This window comes from Sciurus carolinensis, chromosome 2 (genome assembly GCF_902686445.1).
Source record: "Sciurus carolinensis chromosome 2, mSciCar1.2, whole genome shotgun sequence".
NCBI lineage: Eukaryota > Metazoa > Chordata > Mammalia > Rodentia > Sciuridae > Sciurus > Sciurus carolinensis.
The window spans coordinates 41255411-41274210 of record NC_062214.1 but is presented as its reverse complement, the minus strand read 5'-3'; the positions used below and the strand labels follow the sequence as shown (position 1 = coordinate 41274210).

The window sequence follows — 18800 nt, the reverse complement described above, 5'->3', positions numbered from 1 at the left end:
TTCTCTCACTTTCCTACTACTTTGTAAGTAGTTTTCCTTTTTTTTCCCCTCACTGGCTTTGAGCATGGAAGTTTTATACATGTTGTTGGCAATATTTATGTTTGCTGGTAATTGGTGGTTAGCCTGAGTTTTAGCTGGTGTTTATTTACTATGTTTGTCTCTGCTGGTTTTATTTTATTGGGCCTTACCATTTTTTCTAGTTTAGTTTGCTGCAATGCTGGTTTCTTCTCCAGTTTTTGGTCTCACTTGCCTCATTTTTTTATGGACCATTTACTAACTTTACAATTGCTACAGATTGTCTTAAATGGCTTGTTAAGATACACAGTCTCAGGGAACTTGTGGTGAAAGCAACTGAAAAAAGTGGGCTTCTTCCTCCATTAACTGAGATTAGTGTTAATTACTGACTTTGCTTTTTTTTCTTCCTTGTCCTTGAATATTACTCCACTGTGAGCCACTTTAAATGATGAGCACCATGTGTTTTCTGTTTTCAAAGTAGGCAAAAAGATGAGCTGCTTAATTCAAAGAACACTTTATTCTTTATTCAGTTACTTAAGATTGCTTGTCCTGAGGAGTGGACTGCATTTGTGCTTCAATTATTTTATATTGCACAGTGCAAAGCTAGTTGTAAAGGTCAACTGAGCAAATGGGACTTTTCCTAGTGAAATGAATGGTTGCTGTGGGCAAGGATTGAAGACAGTAGATTCCCTGTTAGTCCTATATGACAGCATGGTTTTTCTTTGAAGTAATATATTAACTTGATTACATATCACCAACTCTCTGTTCCTTGTTAACTCATTTGATTGGAACATGTTCCTGATTCTGTCAAGGGTTCCAGTGTTCACATCCATTCTTGTTCTCAGGTCTTTGCATATGCTGTTCCCTCCTCCTGGAAAACTTGTTCAGGTATCCATAACCCTTCACAGGCAGACTCCTACATTCGTTTCTAAGATCTCAGTTTAAATGTCACTTACTCAAAGAGGATTTACCAACTCTAATCCAAAATTTATCTTGACTTTACTCACACCATTCTTCATCTTTCCTTGTTATCACTTTAAACAGTTGGTAATTATGTCTGTTGGTACAACTGTGTCTACTTCTTGTCTGTGCATATAATGATAGGTGAAAGGGTCTGATTTTCTAAGTAGGTGTTTGAGGAATAATTCTTTCCTGAACATGTGTATGTGTCAGTTATTCCCTGATGAGGCATGTCCATCCCCATCCTTCTATCAGAGACCATAATTCCAACCTTGAATAACTATTTCCCAACTCAGTAACCTCAAATCTTTGATCACCATCCGCAACCCCTGTACATTAAGACCTACCAATGTTAATTGTCATCATTGTTGGAAGTAAATAGAAAAGTGCTACAGTTTTGATAGAAGCAAAACAGAAGTGAAATGGTTACTACAATCAGTAGATTTTAAAAATGCAAATGATTTTTCTCATTAAATAAGGAAATACTATTACAAAAAGTAAAATACTCAGAAATTAATAAGTAATCACAAATGTTTATAATTCTCCCACCAAGAAATAATTATTGGTTTGCATTGATAATATTTGCTTATATTTTAAAGTATATATATATATATATATATATATATATATATAAAATTGTTCATCATGCATCATAGAGTATTTAAAAATTTTTTGAGGTCACACTAGGAATACAATTCTGCCTTCTGCTTTTTTCTATTAACGTATTATCTTGAGCTTTGTCATAGGCCACTGGCAATGATTCTTCATTCTATCTTTATGTCATAATTTATTTAAATTTTGCTTTATTATTAAGGACACTTCCAACTATTTCAGCTTTTTTACCCATCTAAGTTGTTGATAATATTGCTATTAATCTTCTTATATAAATCTCCCACTTTAATATTTTGTCAGGTAAATCCACACCCAGAATTCTTTATTTGATGGCAGTTGTTGCTTCAATCAAAGCATCAGGGGGAGGATTGAAGGGAGCAATGTCAGTGAGAAAAATAAGGGAAGGAAGGCATGAGTCATCGAGTTGGAGACCTTAGGACTAGGGCTAAAAGCATGGCCATAGGGCTCTCAGAATGGTAATACGCAGGCAGGGCAGAGAATACTCCCATTCTGCCATCAGCCTTGTGGGAGAGACAGAGGCCCACCTTTCAAGCAGTGTCTGGTTAAGCGTGTTGGCATGTCGTCTTTCTTGGTGTAGTGTCAAAAGCATACAAATGTGTAAAACAGATTTGTAAATCTTCTGTGATGTATTGTCACCGCAGAGAAACTGTGGTGTATCTAAAGTCCTTGCATTTTCAGACTTCTTTCCTCTTTTTCTGCTGCCTACAAATGCACACTGCTTTTCCTTTCTTAAACTAACCTCTTTTGGGTTACCTAGTGTAGATTCCACCAAATTTTTTTCTGAGTCGTCAGTTATGTCCATTTCCAATGAGATTCTGTCTATAAATCATGGTGCGTCTATATTATAGAATTTTATGATATTAAACCATGTAGTTCAGTAATCAGTAATGACTTGGGATTTGTCCCAGGCATGTATTATGAGGAAATGATGACTAAGTAGAGTTTATTGTTGGCTCTTGGCTGTGTTGGATATATATGGCTGTAAAGGCTCAAGGCTGATAGCAAGATGGAGCAGTCTTGGCATAGGACTGTTTTAATTACCTCTGTTTTCTAAATTTGCTGCAGTGAATCGTTTTCATCATGAGGGGATGAGGAGTGTTACAATTTGTTATTTCTAAAGGAAAAGGGAGGCCTGCCTTGTCTGGTACCATCTCCTCATCACCCAAGTTTTCTGTGACTCATGATTGGGTTTCTGGCTCTGAAGTTCATACTACTGACTTCAGAACTCTACCTATGGTGGTCATTGGCTAAACACCTACTATGTGCCTTACAGAAGGTCCTCAGCATACATGGTCACCTAAGGTGTAGAAGGGTCTGTGTCCTAAAGGAGCCCTGGTGGAGGGGGAGACAGCTCCCACCTTCTGTGACCCGTAAGGCCCTTGTGATCTCTGCCCTACTTCCATCTTGAGCTCAGGTGTCCTGCAGCCCCTCTCCACTGTTTTCCACTGCTTTCACTGTGTTTGTGCTACTGGGATCCAGTGGGCCTCATGTATCTTCTCCTGGTCTTTGCCTGGCTCCCTGCTCATGGTAGCTCCAGATGCATCCTAGTAACCCTTCTTTGTGCATCTCTCTCCTGACTGTTCTCTTTTCTCCATACCTTCTTTCACAGCTTTATTTTTTTCATAGTACCTATGACATAATATACTCATTAATTATAACTTAACTGTCCCTCAACCAAATAAAAGGTTTATGAGCACAAAGACTTAGTTTCTTTTGTTGAATCCACAGTTTCTAGAGCAGTGCCTGACACACGAATGGCATATTGAATAAATGGATTAATGGATAAATGAACCAGCAGTTCCTGAGTTTCCTGTCCAGAGCCATGGCAGAGGACAGCACTGAGCAGTGGAAGGGAAGCTTGCCCCTGAGACTCAGCTTGACCTGAGACATTCTGCTTAGAGTCCAGATTCATTACTCATTACTTCCTTTGTTTAATCTAAGAAATAGACAAAGGAGACTTCATACTGTTTTCTTCATGTATCTTTCATTTGTATTCCTTTATTTTTCTTCTATAGTTTTGTCCCATACTCAGTACACAGTGCCCATTATAATTCTATCCATTTTTCAAGGCCTGTATTAGCTAACACCTTCTCTGTGAAGCCTCCTCTCATCCTGCAGCTGTAACCCATCCCCCATTGAAAATGTACCTTTTAGAAACATCCCCTTCTATGATTCACCTTGTCATGTTTTCTTTCACTTAAAATTACTCTCATAAGAGTATCCAAAAGCACTTTGTCCATTCTGTGGTCTCCCCAGAGTCCTGCTGTGTACCTAGCAAGAGTTTGATAGGGGTTTGTTGGACACACAGAGTATGTGGCTTGATGAAATGGCAGGAATATTGCCTGTGGCACATTATTCTGGTCCATCCAGCAGGAATCATGTTTTAGAATGTTGAATCATTTTTAACATATGGGAGGTTCTTTCTGGGATAGAAAGTACAATGGTTTGGTTGAGGAAGTAAGAAAGAATTCCAGGGTAGGTAATAGAATGGATGTGGAGGTGGGCTTTCTTACTTCTAATTCTTCTAACAAGGAAGTTTGTGTACTGAGTTGAGAGTGTGATCTTGAGCTCCCATCCAGTTCTAATCGCCTGTGATATTAGGGATTAATGAGAAATGTCTCTTTATGTCTGTGGTCTTGCTTTTATTAGAGCAGGCTATACCACTGTTATAAGAAATAGACTCCAAATAGACTCACTGAAAATGCTTATGGTATCAAATTTTACTATTTTTCTAAAGCAATCATTGTTTCTCTGGGTACTTTCCATTTGAAATACAGAAAACTTAAGACTGGCTCTTTGGCAAGTGTTATTGAGTACTTTCTAGACTAGGAAATTGAAAGATCATTAGAAAACTACTCCCAGAGTACTTTTGATATTTATGTTATAAACTATCAACTTTTACCTAAGAAGCATTTAATTTCATAATCTTCTATATTAAATTGCATTTTGAAACTCTTCCTCTTCCCCTACATCTTGATATGCATTCCCTGATTTGTAGTTGTCAGCAGTTTCCTGTTGAATGTCCTGATATGTGACAGGGAGAATAACCTGGCAGTGGTTTGAAAGGGTGATGGAGAGTGAGTAGTATAGAAATTGCAGTCATCTCTGCAAAGCAGCTATTCTTACCTTCCTAGTGAACATTTACATGAGAGCTGGTACCCAAAGGAAAGACACAAGACCCTTCCATGAAGAGTTAGCAGGTGCTTTCTTTGATCAGTTTCCCTAAGCTTACCTGAAGAGTGTTTGTCTTGTTATTTAGCCTTGAGATCACATATAGAATGTCGGTTCCTGAGGTCAGGGAGAAGATTGGCTAGCACCAGCACAAACACCATCACACAAGTCCAACTTACTCTTTAATCTTTAAGATGTCCCAGTCTCCTTGGGATTTGCTCAGTTGTAAGATGATTTGAAATTGGCTGAAAGTTTCTGAGGGGTGAAATGGTATTGAGAAGGTCAGTGATTTTGATCTAAACTATTGTAGAATCCACTGTGGTCAGAACCTAGACCCTGTGAAGGATCAAGGAAGGCTAACCCATCTTCTACTGAATTCTAGACTTTTTCTCTACCAGAACCCGGACTAAGGAGTCCCACCAAGCATTCCAGGCAGGAGACCCAGAGTTCTTTCAGAGATAACATATGTGGGATCCGAAACAGCTACATAATGGAAACATGGGGCCTCTGGCTGTGCCATTACTAAGCATTGCAAGATGGCATCAGCAGAGTATCAAATGTGGGACCCATATGAGCTCAGGTATGAACTGCACATGTTGTACAACCATGAAGTCTGTCCTGCATTGACTGTAACCTAAAAGTCACTAATGAAAAATCTAAGCCTAATTATTGACCAAGAATTTTTCCTTGTCTGATAAATACCTGCTAAGAAAATAGAATAAAACATTCATGCTGGGGACTTTATCAGTATGACTGCTTCAGCTCTCCTTTGTTGCCAGCTGAGCTCTCCCTCCCAGATCTGATGTACTGGAGCTCACTCAGCTCCATTACTTTCCCTGTCCATCCTCAACTATAGCTGCCAGTTCAAGTGCTGGCTGGACTTGAGGAACCAAACTAATCACCTTTAGGTGATCAGTCCTAATCACCAGTGGGACACCACAAGGTTGCAAATATTTGTTTTTAGTTCATTTACATTTCTCTTTCCTTCATTCCTTCCTAATCACAGTCTCACTTTCAGTATAATGGTATGAACTGAGAAATTCCTACCCCCTTGTTTTTTCCATTGCTGATGATAACAGGAATGTAAATTGCAAGATGTGCAGTTATACCTAAAAATGCTAGATGTCTTAAGGAAAAGAAAAGATTATTTCTGATAAAAATAGGTTATATGCTGTGCTTTTTTGTTGGACCTAACACAGTATGTACACTTTCATCATTTTAAAATGCTAAAAACAGCTACAAAAATTACACCCTTTTGTTGTTTTCCTTTTAATTATACCATTTGGGAAATTAGCATTTGGGGCCATGATAATTCCAGAAAAGATAGTGAATTATACTTATTTTTTAAAGAAGTCACATTCAAATACAATTATAGTTGATACTTTTTTTGATACTGACACTTCTACATTTTATAATCCACTGTGGTTTGCTGCTTGAAGTAATTATAATAGTTTATTTTAAAGTATAATTAGTAAATATGTAATACTTAAGTTATATCAGCCACAGCTCATATCACCTCATATTTAAAATACAGTCCCTAACTTTATAATTATGACTTCCTTCTCATACTGTCTGTGATCTTGTTTTAAGTTAAGACTGAGCATCTTTTAATTGTTAGTCTCTTTTACAGGAAATGTTAATCATTGTTTACCAAAGGCATACTGCTTTCAGTTGAAAACAACCAACCTCTTCCCTATTCAGAAACAGGTCTCAGAAATGAAGTCACACCTCTTCATTAAGAATTAAAGTGGTAATTTCTATCTGATTTCTGAACTGAGGATTTTGCATTTCAATAGATTCTACCCTTCAGGAGGGAGGGGCCATACCTGTACTTGATAGTTGCTTTAAATCCAAGTCTCTCCCCTTCTCCATCTCCCTCACCATGTTCTAAAATGAAAGTGTCCCCTGAGGAAAGCCAGTGACTTTTAGGTTCCTCCCAGCTGCTCCCATCTGCTTCCTGTGCCCTGTGGAGCACTTCTTATCTGTTTGTGTGGCATCTGCTTGTCCCACTCTTTGCCTCTCCTTCTAGATCGTTCCTCCAAAGTCTTTCACCATCTTTCTAAGTTTGGATTATCCATCCTGCAACCAGTTTTCTTAGATAGTACTCATCATTCAGGAGATGTCTTTGATTTCCTGCTCTTTCCTTTAAGACTTGTCTTGTCCTCATTTAGTTTTCTGTTTAATATTAAATCAAGTCCTTCTGCCAAAACTTGGGCCATCCTCTTTCCAAACCCTCCGATGGGCTTCCCAGGCTCTCACTTCTGGAACCATTGAACTTTCTCTGCCATATCTCAAAGCTTGAATGATGCCCAGCCAGCCCTGTTTTCACCCATTTTTTGGTATCAGTTCTCTTGTCTGTGGCCCTATCAACTATTATAAATAGTATCCTTGACCCTTACACCTTTAACTCCACCACCATATCTCTTCACTCTGAGGACCTTGTTTCTGAGCTCACAGAGAATACAGACTTTCTAAGAGAACAACACCCTCAAATCCCATGTCTGCTTTACATTTCTCCTATCCCTGTCTCTTCCTGTCCCAGTGACAGAACACCCTTTTGCCTTCTCATAGTAACTTTCCTACCTCTACTATGAATCCTATGGGAATAATAGTTAACATTTATTAACTGCTTAGTGTTCATGTATACTTCTCTTGGATCCTCTCTCCTAGTCCATCTGTAGGTGAGGAAACAGGCTTAGAAAGGTTGAGAGATATTCCCATGGTCACATAGGAGCCAGGATTTGATCTGACTCAAACAAATTCCAAAGCCCTTGCCCATAGCCGTTAATCTTCTTATCTTCGCCCACTTCTTGGAAACCTCTGACCATCAGATATTTTTAGCCTCCTCCCAGTTTTTTCCATCCATTCTTTCTCTCTTCCTCTCCCCCCACCCCCGCAGCTTATTTATTCCAGGATCAGACACAAGTTTCTTTCATCTGTTAAAGTGAACATCCATCTTCCTAAAATTACTACATCCCTTTTTTCAGTAAAATCACTGAGAAAAATCTCTACCACATTTATACTCATGACCTCCATATTCTTCCACTTCACTCCTCAGCCCACTTCTGTCTACCCTAACCTGACAAAGGTTGCTTCAGGGTTACCAGTGACCTCTATGTTGCTAAATTCAAGGGGTGCTCCTGGGTTCTATCTTACTTGATGTTCCTGAATTGTTTGATACCACTGGTTTCTTTTCTTTTTGGAAGTATCCTCTTGCCTGTGCTATCATGGGTCTCCTCTTGCCTGATCTCTGTGTCTCTCTTGACTGCTCACCTCTAGCCTCATTTGAGGGCCCAGACTTCTCTGCCTCTCTCTACAGTGTGTGTGATCTTTCTGACTTTGCACTAAGCTTCTTTATTCTCATTCTGCCATGTGTTCTGGGTAATAGCAACCCCTCTTGCAACTTCTATTGCTGACTGCGCTCTGGCAAATTCAAGGTCTGTATCCCCATCCTTAATAAGGGCCTGAGGAGCAAACAACTCTTTGTTGGTCTTCCATTGCCTGCTGGACATCTCAGTTTGGATGACCCTCAGGAATTATTGAATTGAACATGTTATTCTGAGCTTATCTTCCTGAAGGCAGAATAGGGTCATTGTGGGAATTAAGTCTTAAGTACTTAGAGCAGTGCCCACTATGAAGGGAATTGGTTGGTAGCTTCAGTGGGCATTACCCACTGTCCTGGGTTCTTCTACCCCAAGTACTAGCATAACTACTACTCATGCTACACTGCTTGCCCCCACCCCAGCACACACACCCTCCTTCCCCAGTGTTCCTCCCTGCCTCAGTTTACTATAACATTGAGAGTGGACTGTCGCATGATGGTGACCCAGAGCACCTAATATGCACAGGTGCCTACAGATATTTTCCACGTGTCCTCTTACTTGATCCTGGCCACAACCCTCTGAGGCAGGATCTGTTCTTTCCTTAAAATTCTATGAAAATGAAGCATCTGAGATTAAGTAACTCATGTGTGGTCTCACAACCACTGGAATTTGTACTAAGATCTGCCAACCTCTTAGCTCAGCCTCTTGGCAGTTATGTTCCTCTTTCTCAAACTTTCTGAATCCAGGCCAGTAACCTGAGGCTCATCTTTGACTCTCTTTTTTGTCACCATCCCTACCAAAATTCAACCAGTCATCAAATTTTGTCAGCTTAACCTCCAAAATATCAAAATCTTTGTTCATTTCTTTATTCTAGTTTATTTGGATCCTGTCTTCATAGAAGTCTCCTAAGTTATTATGTTACTATAAGTTTTCCTCATTTGTCTCATGAATTCCCAAATTGCTACCTTCCATAGGGTATGTGTTCTTCAACAACCCTGTTCAAGGATACTTTTCTGCTACCATCTTAGGGTCAAGATCAAAATCTTTAATATAACTTCCAGTGCACTTTCCTGATTGACTTCTATTGATTTGTTCAGCTTCATTTCTTTCTACTTCTCCCATAGCAAACCAAAATCTGGTTTTATTGAGAATTTCTTGAGTTCCCATATCATGAAAGAGAAAAAAATGGCACAGGTAATACCTAGGAGCAGGGAGCTTGCCTTGATTCTAGGCCCCACCAGATTCTGGGATCAGTCTTGTCTATGCATGTGACATACAGATTGTCATAGACCAGGCCGGAGGCCATATCTCTCTTACAAACTATATCCTCTTGCTTTCCACATTGCCTAATACTTCAAAGTAGGTGCTCAGTTAAAATGTCACATTCACTATTATAACTCGGATTTTATGACCTCTTTGAGGCCATGCTGCTCCTTAGCAAGAGTTGTAGTGTTTTGCAGCACTGGTTTAGTAGCAAACTTGGACTCTGCTCCCCATGTCCTCTAAGCCTCAGTTTCCTGCTTTATAAGATAAGGGTGGTGAATGTGTTAACCTTCCAAGGTCATATTTGGAGTGTCAATCACAGTACATGCATTTTGGAAATAATACTCAGATGGCAGATTTTCATCCACACTCTCATGTCTTAAAGTAACATTTGCCTAGTGCCACCTACATATGACATTGTCAAAGCAATGTCTATTGATAGGCTATTGTTCACAGAAAATAAAAATCAAGAATAAAGGTAATTGCATTAGGGAAATTTTCCAGTTTTTAAAAGTATTTTGTCCAGTAATACTTTTTTGCTAGGTAAATATATCCAGAAGGACTAAACTGAAAATGTTGATCAAGGTTCTGTTTGTTGTTAAATAAAAGACAATGATCATATTTTAATTTTAATAAAACCCTGTAATATAATGAAATTTAGACTGGGCTCCATGGTTGACAAATGCTTTATATATATACATATATATATATATATATATATATATATATATACATACATATATATATATGACTGACTTATTTTGTATGGCAATATCTATAGTAAGCTGCAGATTATCTTCTTGTGATAGTAGGATAAATATGACTCTACCAAGTTTCAAAGAAGGGTTTAGTGTTTTGTTCATTCATTTGTTTGGTTTTGGTACTAGACATTAAACCCAGGAGCACTTTACAGACAATGATCTATATCCCTAACCCTTCTTATTTTTTATTTTCAGACAGGGTCTCACTAAGTTACTTTATGTCTCACTAAGTTGCTGAGGCTAGCTTCAAAATTGAGATCCTCCTGCTTCCACCTCCTGAATTGCTGGGATTACAGGCGTGTACCACTGTGCCCAGCTACTGTGTATATTTTATATCATGAAATTGAGCACTGCTCATAAAATGAGTTAATAGAGGGTGTTTTGGAAGCATGGTGTGATGGGTTCAAATCCTAACTCCTCACATATTACCACTATGACTTTGAACAGGTTCTTTAAAATATCTGAGCTTTGGATTCTTCTGTAAAATGGACATGTTCTCGTCCCCTAAGGTTTCCTGGGAAGACATAATGTGTAATGTGTAAACTAGCACAGTACCTACTAAGTCAAAAATAATTCCATTCTACTTACAAAAGCAGTCAGGTATCTTGCTCTCAAAAACAGCCCAAGTTAAATTGCAAAGAGATCTATTTGAAACATTTGATTGTTGTAAAAGTAACTCTGTTGCCGATCTGGATTTGCACATTATCGGAGGAACACAATTTATAGTGAATCTTTCCATAGTTCATCTTTTCACCTGTATCTCTCTGCTACCTACTATAACAAGAAAATGTGTAAGTTTAAGAATTAATAGTTCATGCTGTTAAATAGTAATAGTGAAAACTCACAATAATTAATATTTGAGAAATCAACCTGTGCTATAAATATTTTAGTAAGTTTTAAAATTCCCAACAACCTACCTTGCTTTATTTTTCTACCACAGTGTGAATTTTTTAACAATCTCTTAATCGCCAGTAACTCCTATATCATCTAACTACTAATTATAGGAGAATCTTGATGAACCTTTATGTCCTATAACTATCTATGAAATAGTAAAAATATGACTGCTATTCACAATTTTTATTGCTACTCAGTTATTATCAGTACTATGATTAACATGAGAAGTGTACAGAATATAACTGTGAACTATTTGGAGTGTTTGCTGCTTTATAAAATTATCGGGAAGTAGAATATTTATAAGAAGTCATTTCAATTTGTGCATGGCTGTTGTCTTTAAAAGTGACTTACTGCTTTTCTCCTGATGTTTCCTCCTGCTAAATTTTCTTAATTGATGTCTGTGCTCTCTCTTTCTCTACCTCCCTGGCAGTCTTTTCCCCATAAAAGGACCCATCTGTCTAAGGTAGAGATTCTCCATTTTTACATACTCATCAGTGACTTAGTTGCATAGAGTAGACTTGCTTATCACTTATAAATTGCATTTAATTCTGCCTTTTCAAATGCAGAGGTGCTTCATTTGTTTTTCTTTAAGTCAAATCTGTTCTCTTCAGACAGCGTTCAAGCACCCAAAAGTACATCTAATTTCTAATCATAGTCATAGAGCAAAGAATGTGTTTTAAACTTGCTAATCCGTGGTAATTCAAATTAATACTTGGAAAATTGATGCTCTCTGTATTATGTAACTCTGTAAAGAGAGAGAAAACTGCTTTCAGAAAAGTGACTTTATTTTTATTTGATGTTATTAGACTTGAATTTGAGCGGCAACAGCGTGAAGAACTTGAAAAATTAGAAAGTAAAAGGTAAGGTGTGCTGGGTTTGAATTCTGCTCTGTGTTCACCTCCTGCACTGACTTCCTATGTGCCTGTTTCAGCACCTCTCTCTTGGTCTTTGTCATTTACATGTCTAATGACTGTAAGTGATTTCTTTTTAATTGGTTGAGATTACTTTGTGTTTAATTTTTTTAAACAGTTCATCTTCAAATACTTGTGAGAAAGGGGAATAGAATCAGAAAGCAGATTTAATACACCAGTTTAGTACACCAAATATATATTTGTTTCAGCTTAACTCAAAAATGTGTCTTCTCTCAAAGGTCTTCCTTGAGTTTTTTTTAATTATTATTTTTATTTTTTAAAAACTGGAAGAATGAAAGAATTAATGAATGCAACATCAAAACTTTCTTGTTACTTCTCCATTTTACACACTCTTTCCTTATATTGTTTGTCTCTTTGTATTTTCCTGTCTATAATTTGCCTTTTTTGCTCACTTTTCTTTTGTGGGATATGACCAGGGATGTGTGTTTCTGGCTATTTGATTGATTTGATAAGTCGTTTATATGCTCTGGAATAGTCTTTGTTGATAAAACTGTATTTTCTCCTTTTTTTTTTTTTTTCTTGTCCTATTTAACAAGCCAAGAAGTAGATAAATATTGGAATAGAAGCTAAGACCATAGGGAATCTGCAAACTAGGCATTTATTTTCTAGAATCTGGAGTGTAAATGTTACAAATTAATCAGTTTAGTTTCCAGCAACATACAGGGGAGATGTTTGGTGAGACAAGAAATGCAGGCCATGCTCTTATTCTGTGTCCTTGCTTTGTAAGCCATGCCAACCTCCCAAAACCTGACTTAACACCCAGTGAGGATTTTGCACTCCAAGAGAAAACACAATGTATAACCCCTAAAACTGTGCATTTCAGTGTTCTAATGGAAACTCCAGTTATTTTCAGTGTTATACATTATTAAGCAAATATTTGGAGCCATTTGATGATCACTGTTTATCCTAAACTAGTGATTAAATGCTAAGTAACAGATAGTTATTTGAGATGAGACAATGAATTATTATCTTGACTTTGATATTTGAATCTAAATAGTTAAAGACAGCATAAGCATTTTAATGTCATCTTGTTACTGAATGTCTGTTAAGTTATAGTCATTGGACTGAATAAAATTATTCACATTTAAATTTAAATTGGACATGGTGCTTTCTCTTTGAGCTCAGGGGGCTTTTTTAATTACATCGTGTGTAGCATATTATGATTCTAAGCTCCATAAAGAAATTATATCAGGCTACTTCAGGAGACCAGGCAGATATGTCAGGCAGATGATATGCTGTTGAAAATTTGAAAGGAGAGAACTTTCTCCTGTTTTATTTTAATGAGGGATTTGGCTTTGTGTTGCATATGCATTTTCCAGAACATTCCAGTTAGGGAAAAGTTAGAACAACATTTGAACATAGAGATCAAATAATGATCAGTCAATGTTTGCACTGTAGGAAACTCATAGAAGAAATGGAGGAAAAGCAGAAGTCAGATAAGGCAGAGCTGGAGCGGATGCAGCAGGAGGTGGAGACCCAGCGCAAGGAGACAGAAATTGTGCAGCGCCAAATCCGCAAGCAGGAGGAGAGCCTCAAACGCCGCAGCTTCCACATTGAGAACAAGCTCAAGGATTTGCTAGCAGAGAAGGAAAAGTTTGAGGAGGAGAGGCTAAGGGAGCAGCAGGAAATTGAGCTGCAGAAGAAGAGACAAGAGGAAGAAAGCTTTCTGCGTGTCAAAGAGGAGCTCCGTTGGCTCCAAGAACTCAACAACAGTGAGCAGGCTGAGAAGATTCAGATATTCCAAGAGCTGGACCGGCTCCAGCGGGAAAAAGATGAACAGCGTGCAAAGCTGGAGCTGGAGAAAAGGAGACTGGAAGAGCAGGAGAAGGAGCAAGTACTGCTCGTTACCCACCTGGAGGAGCAGCTTCGAGAGAAACAAGAGATGGTTCCATTGCTGCGATGCAGCGAGGTCCAGCGGGCAGAGGAGGAGAAGAGGGACCTGGAAGACATCAGGGAAGCCCTCCTGAGGGCCAGGGAGGCCCAGGCAGGAGGGGATGAGGAAGATGGTGAGCTGGAAAAAGCTCACCTACGTTTCTTGGAGTTCAAGAAAAGGCAGCTTGTCAAATTAGCTAACTTGGAGAAAGACCTACTCCAGCAGAAAGATCTCCTGAGAAAAGAAGTCCTAGAAGAGCAGGAAACCCTCCAGCGTTTAAAGTGTGAAAACGAGGAGGAATCTAAGTGGTTAGCAAAAAATGATGCTAGCGTCACAAGTGTCTCACATGTGGCTCGAGATTTAGAGAAAATAAAGCCAGCAGAGTACAGGCTGCAGTATAAAGAACGCCAGCTACAGTACCTCCTGCAAACTCATTTGCCAGCTCTGTTGGAAGAAAAGCAGAGAACGCTTGAAATCCTTGACAGAGGTCCTCTGGGCTTAGACAACACTCTTTATCAAGTAGAAAAAGAAATGGAAGAAAAAGAAGAGCAGCTCCTGCAATACCGAGTCAGCGCAAGCCAGCTACAGCAGCTCCAGGCCACCTTCGAATTCACTGCCAATGTGGCACGACAGGAAGAAAAAGTGAGGAAGAAGGAAAAGGAGATTCTAGAATCACGAGAGAAACAGCAGAGAGAGGCACTGGAACGTGCAGTGGCCAGGCTGGAGAGAAGGCACTCTGCACTGCAGAGGCGCTCCACCCTGGGCCTGGAGACAGAAGAGCAGAGGCAGAAGCTTGCTAGTTTCAACAGTAGCACCAGTGCCCTGGGAGCTCAGCAGGAGACCCTGGAGAAGGACCAGGAGAGGTGAGAGTAGGGTAGGGAGAACATGGCTTACAATAGGCACCAAATGATTTCTTGCTTTCTATTCCTCATGGAGTTTCTGTCTTTTTTATTAAGTGATTTTTTTTAAACATTATATTCTCTGATACATGGGCAAATGCTTATTTTTATCAAACTGAGAAAAATATCCTTACACATTCTTTTGTTTCTCTGTGGGATCCTTGTTTTGTAATAGTCGACCTAAAGTTAAATAAATCGTAATTAAAGTCCTTTCCCATTGTTCCTCTGACCTACGGCATTTATGCTTTAATAGTTTGATAAGTGCAAAAGGCTGAGAAAACTACTGCCTTGATTCCCCTTTTACTTTTCCCCTCTCTGCCCCTCACTCTCCGTTTTTCCTTCCTCCTTCCCCCTCTGTCTTCTCTCCCTTTCATTCCCTTCCTTTGCCCCTCTTTCCCTTCTGCACTCTTTCTTTCCCTACTCTTCTTCCTCCCTCCATCCCTCCTTCCTTCCTGCTTTCCTCTCCACTCCCCTTATTCCCTGTTTCCTTCTCTCCCTCTTTCTTTGCTTTCCTCCCTCCCCCTCATGTCTTTCCCTGTTCCCACCCCTGCCCTTCCTCAGTAATGGCATCACATCTTCTCCCACAGCTTGCACTTGTTACAATAAAGCATCATCCCTAAAATTCCTGCATTGCATCTAAGGTATTGATTCCCACAACCTGAGGAGAACTAAAATCCAGTACTTCTTCCACCCCTCATGATTAAAATATTTGAGAGGAGGTCTCAGGACTCTGTATTAAAAAACAACCAAACCAAGAAACAAAACTAGCTGATTCTGAACACAGGTTGATACTCCAGCATGCTAAGACTTTTGGAAGGGCCTGTGACAACTTGGTGCACAGCATTCCCTGGTCTGGAGACCTGCAGGGAGGCATCATACCCTGTCTCAGCCCTTCCTACCTGGATGACTTGGATGACACTGGGCAAAGTCATTAATCTTTGGACCTCAGTGTCCTGACCTATACAAGGGGTTGCTCAAGATTAGAGGTCTGTGCATTTTCTTTTACCTCCAGGCCCTTTGGGCAGTTAAGACCTTAACTGAAGCCCAGGTTAGAGGACCTGGAACAGCCCTCTCCTACCCAAGGTCACTTTCTGAGAGGGGCTCCAACAGAAGTAGTCTACTGCCTTAAGACTTCAGCTTTCATTTGGCAAAGGCATAGGTTTACTTGCTGATGACAAAGTTAGATCTACTTACAAAAATATTACTGTAGCCCATCATCTTTTCTGAAAAGGTCAAAACAACTTCCATCCAAATGATCAGTTTATACTGTGGATTATATTTACAACCACTCTCTGGTAATCCCTTTAGGCAAAACAGCAACAAAATAACAATAAAAAAGCATAACGCTATTATTTCAGAGAAATAGGTTGGAGGTTTAAGAAAATGATTGCAGGTGTGTTATGTAAATGAAATTGCTGGACAAAGCTCCAGCCCCAGGAAATCTGAAGTAGTGGAGGGTACGCTCTCAATTTGTATCCTGCAGTTTGCAATAAGAATGAGTCCTGAGCCTTTAGCTTAATGTTGCTGGCTTTTGTCAACCAGCCATTTAGTGTTACCTCTTTATAAGAGTAGAAGTAAGATTGTGATTTTCATGGAAGTGATTTCCCAGCATCAGCATTCTTTCAGAAGTCACACAAATGAGGCCCTGAGCATCACTGAGTTTTGGTGAAATAGACTTTGCTAAGATCTAATTTAGACCAGTGAATCTGGACTCTGTGCTCTGTCTGTGCTGCTCCTAGAGCTTGCTGTGGGTCTTTCCATTTTGTTTTATTTTCTCTGTGAGTTCTCATGGCTAAGTCAGGACTAGCTGTGTAGCCTGACTTGGCCCTTGTGAAATTCCACAAGTATGAAATATTAAATTCATGTGGGACCAGATTGGACAATAGTATACTGAGCTTGGCTTTCCCATGGGTTTCTCAGTGCTTTATACACAAGGTTTAATTTTTTTCACTGTCTTCTTTCCACTACCTGCTAATTCTGACAGCCCCAATAACATGTATCAGGCAGCCCCACTAGAAATACCCCTCCATCGACATAGCAGGGACAACAGAGGAAAACTGTTAATACCCATATTTAATCATATTTTCTTATCAGAGTCCTTTCATAATAATAAATATATTCATGTTGCCAGCCAGGAATAATAATCCTGTGTTAACTCAGACTGTGCTTTAAATGCCATATGTGCATTGTTATTTACTCTTCATGAAGAATGGGCCATCATTCCCAGTTAACAGATAGGGAAATTGAACCTGCATTGTTTATGTAGCCACTGAGGACTTGTGTCACACAGGAAGGGGCAGATGGCAACTTGAGTCTAGGTCTAATTCCCAATCATCTTTTAGCTATCTTGCCCTCTTATCTATTGAAATTTAGATTCAGAGTGAAATGACTTCCCCACCTTCACACAGTGAGTGGACAGCATGAAAGCCTTTAGTCTTTCTACTGACCAGGTAGCTGCCATGCAGGCAGGTCACTTCCCAGGAGATGTCTTTCTCAGGATGCTCTATTTGTCTCTTGCCACCCATATGCATTTCATTCTGTCTGTAGGTCCCCACTTGAACCTCTTTCGCTCTGTCGAGTTTTTCCCACTGTCCCAGTCTTGAAGAATGCCTCAGAACAACCCCAGCAGGCATCTTCTTAACTGTGAACATTGCCAATTACCTGTGTACAACCTGCTTTTTTTCCTTTCCATTTCTGAGACCTTGTTGATACTCTTCCCTGATCCTTTGCTGTCTACCTGGCCCCTCACATTACTCTTTTATTCTTTTCCCCTCCTGCTTTGGAAATACTATATGCCCCGCAAATTGATACTCGGGAAGTACCTGCTAATCACTAGACAAATGAAAACCTGAGTTAAGCTGAGCACTGCCTCCTATGGAACCCTTGACTGTATCCCCTGGTGACCCTGTGATCACATCTCTGATAGTTAAAAATTTGACTTTTCATGTTTAAGATAGAGCAGTCAGGTTGCTGCTGGTGATATCAGAGGACTGGCAGCATCCTGGTGTGTTAGCATTTGATTTTTGGAGCTGAATGAATTGAAAGATTAGTTGGCTCTCATTTGGTCCATAAAGAAATTGCGATCTAGAGTGAAATAACTTGCCCACCTTCACAAAGTGACTGGGTCTTATGTTCCCTGGGGACATATTTCCTAGTCAGCTTGGCCCTCATGTAGGCTGATGTTCCTGGATTCAAGCATATCCAGGTCAGTAGAAGAATGGCCTTACACATAGTTGACCTCATATTAGAAGTATCACTTATCACTGGAGAATAATTTTCTGGTTCCATGATTCATGGTTATTTTAATTTCTTATGGGACTCAATCTGCTTTCCTAGGTTGGTTCTTCTCCTCTTTCTCTTCTCCCTCCCTCTGCCTTCACTAAAGTGGTTGGTTTTCATGGCATAGCTCCTTCGCTTTTGTTGCTTTTTATGTACCTGGAATATCTTCCACCATCACTTCCAGATGCCCACATTATCCCTGGCTTTTGAAAACTCAATTTATAACTGCCAGACCATGAATTTCCTCCTAGATTGGTAGTTTGTAAAAGCTCTTTAAGCATAAATTTCTTTGTCAAGAGAAGTATTCAACAGAATCCACAACCAACTCTCATTGAAGCAGGAATTAGAAGAATCAGAATTCTGCACAGCTATCTCCAAGGATGTGCTTGGAAAACAGTACAAGATATCTTTGCCCTTATTGGTCAGATTCTTCAACTTTTGAATACCCGTGGCAGCACTGATCTTACCTCATACCTTGTCTTATAGGTGTGCAGCACTTTTTCTACTAGAAAGTCAAGCTCTTTGCATATAGAGTTTTTGTCTGAATCCCCTGGTGTTTTTAAAACAATATCCTACTATAGGGAATATGCTCCATAAATTCTGTTAATGAACGAATTCATGTGATTCCCATCTTTGTAGGTTAGAACATGAAATCCAACAACTGAAGCAGAAGATTTGTGAGGGAGACACTGTTCAAAGAGTTGACCGTGGGACCCTGGAGAGGAAGGCTGCTGCTTTCAGCTTGCCACCCAGTGCTGAAAAATCTCACCTGGCTCCCCTGATGGATGCCAGGTACT

The 18800-nt window shown here is 39.5% G+C and overlaps 1 protein-coding gene across 4 annotated transcripts in view; it reads left to right on the top strand.

Annotated features, from left to right (window-relative positions):
- Positions 1–18800, top strand: part of Kif16b (kinesin family member 16B) — a 315616-nt gene that overhangs the window by 190694 nt on the left and 106122 nt on the right. For 2 of the 4 annotated variants that reach the window (XM_047540972.1, XM_047540970.1), the window contains exons 18-21: positions 11451–11483; positions 11827–11880; positions 13351–14688; positions 18643–18795. In XM_047540972.1, the coding sequence (XP_047396928.1) occupies positions 11451–11483; positions 11827–11880; positions 13351–14688; positions 18643–18795 (1578 nt within the window). The remainder of the gene's footprint in view (positions 1–11450; positions 11484–11826; positions 11881–13350; positions 14689–18642; positions 18796–18800) is intronic. The other 2 variants (XM_047540973.1, XM_047540971.1) reach the window with 1 other exon arrangement.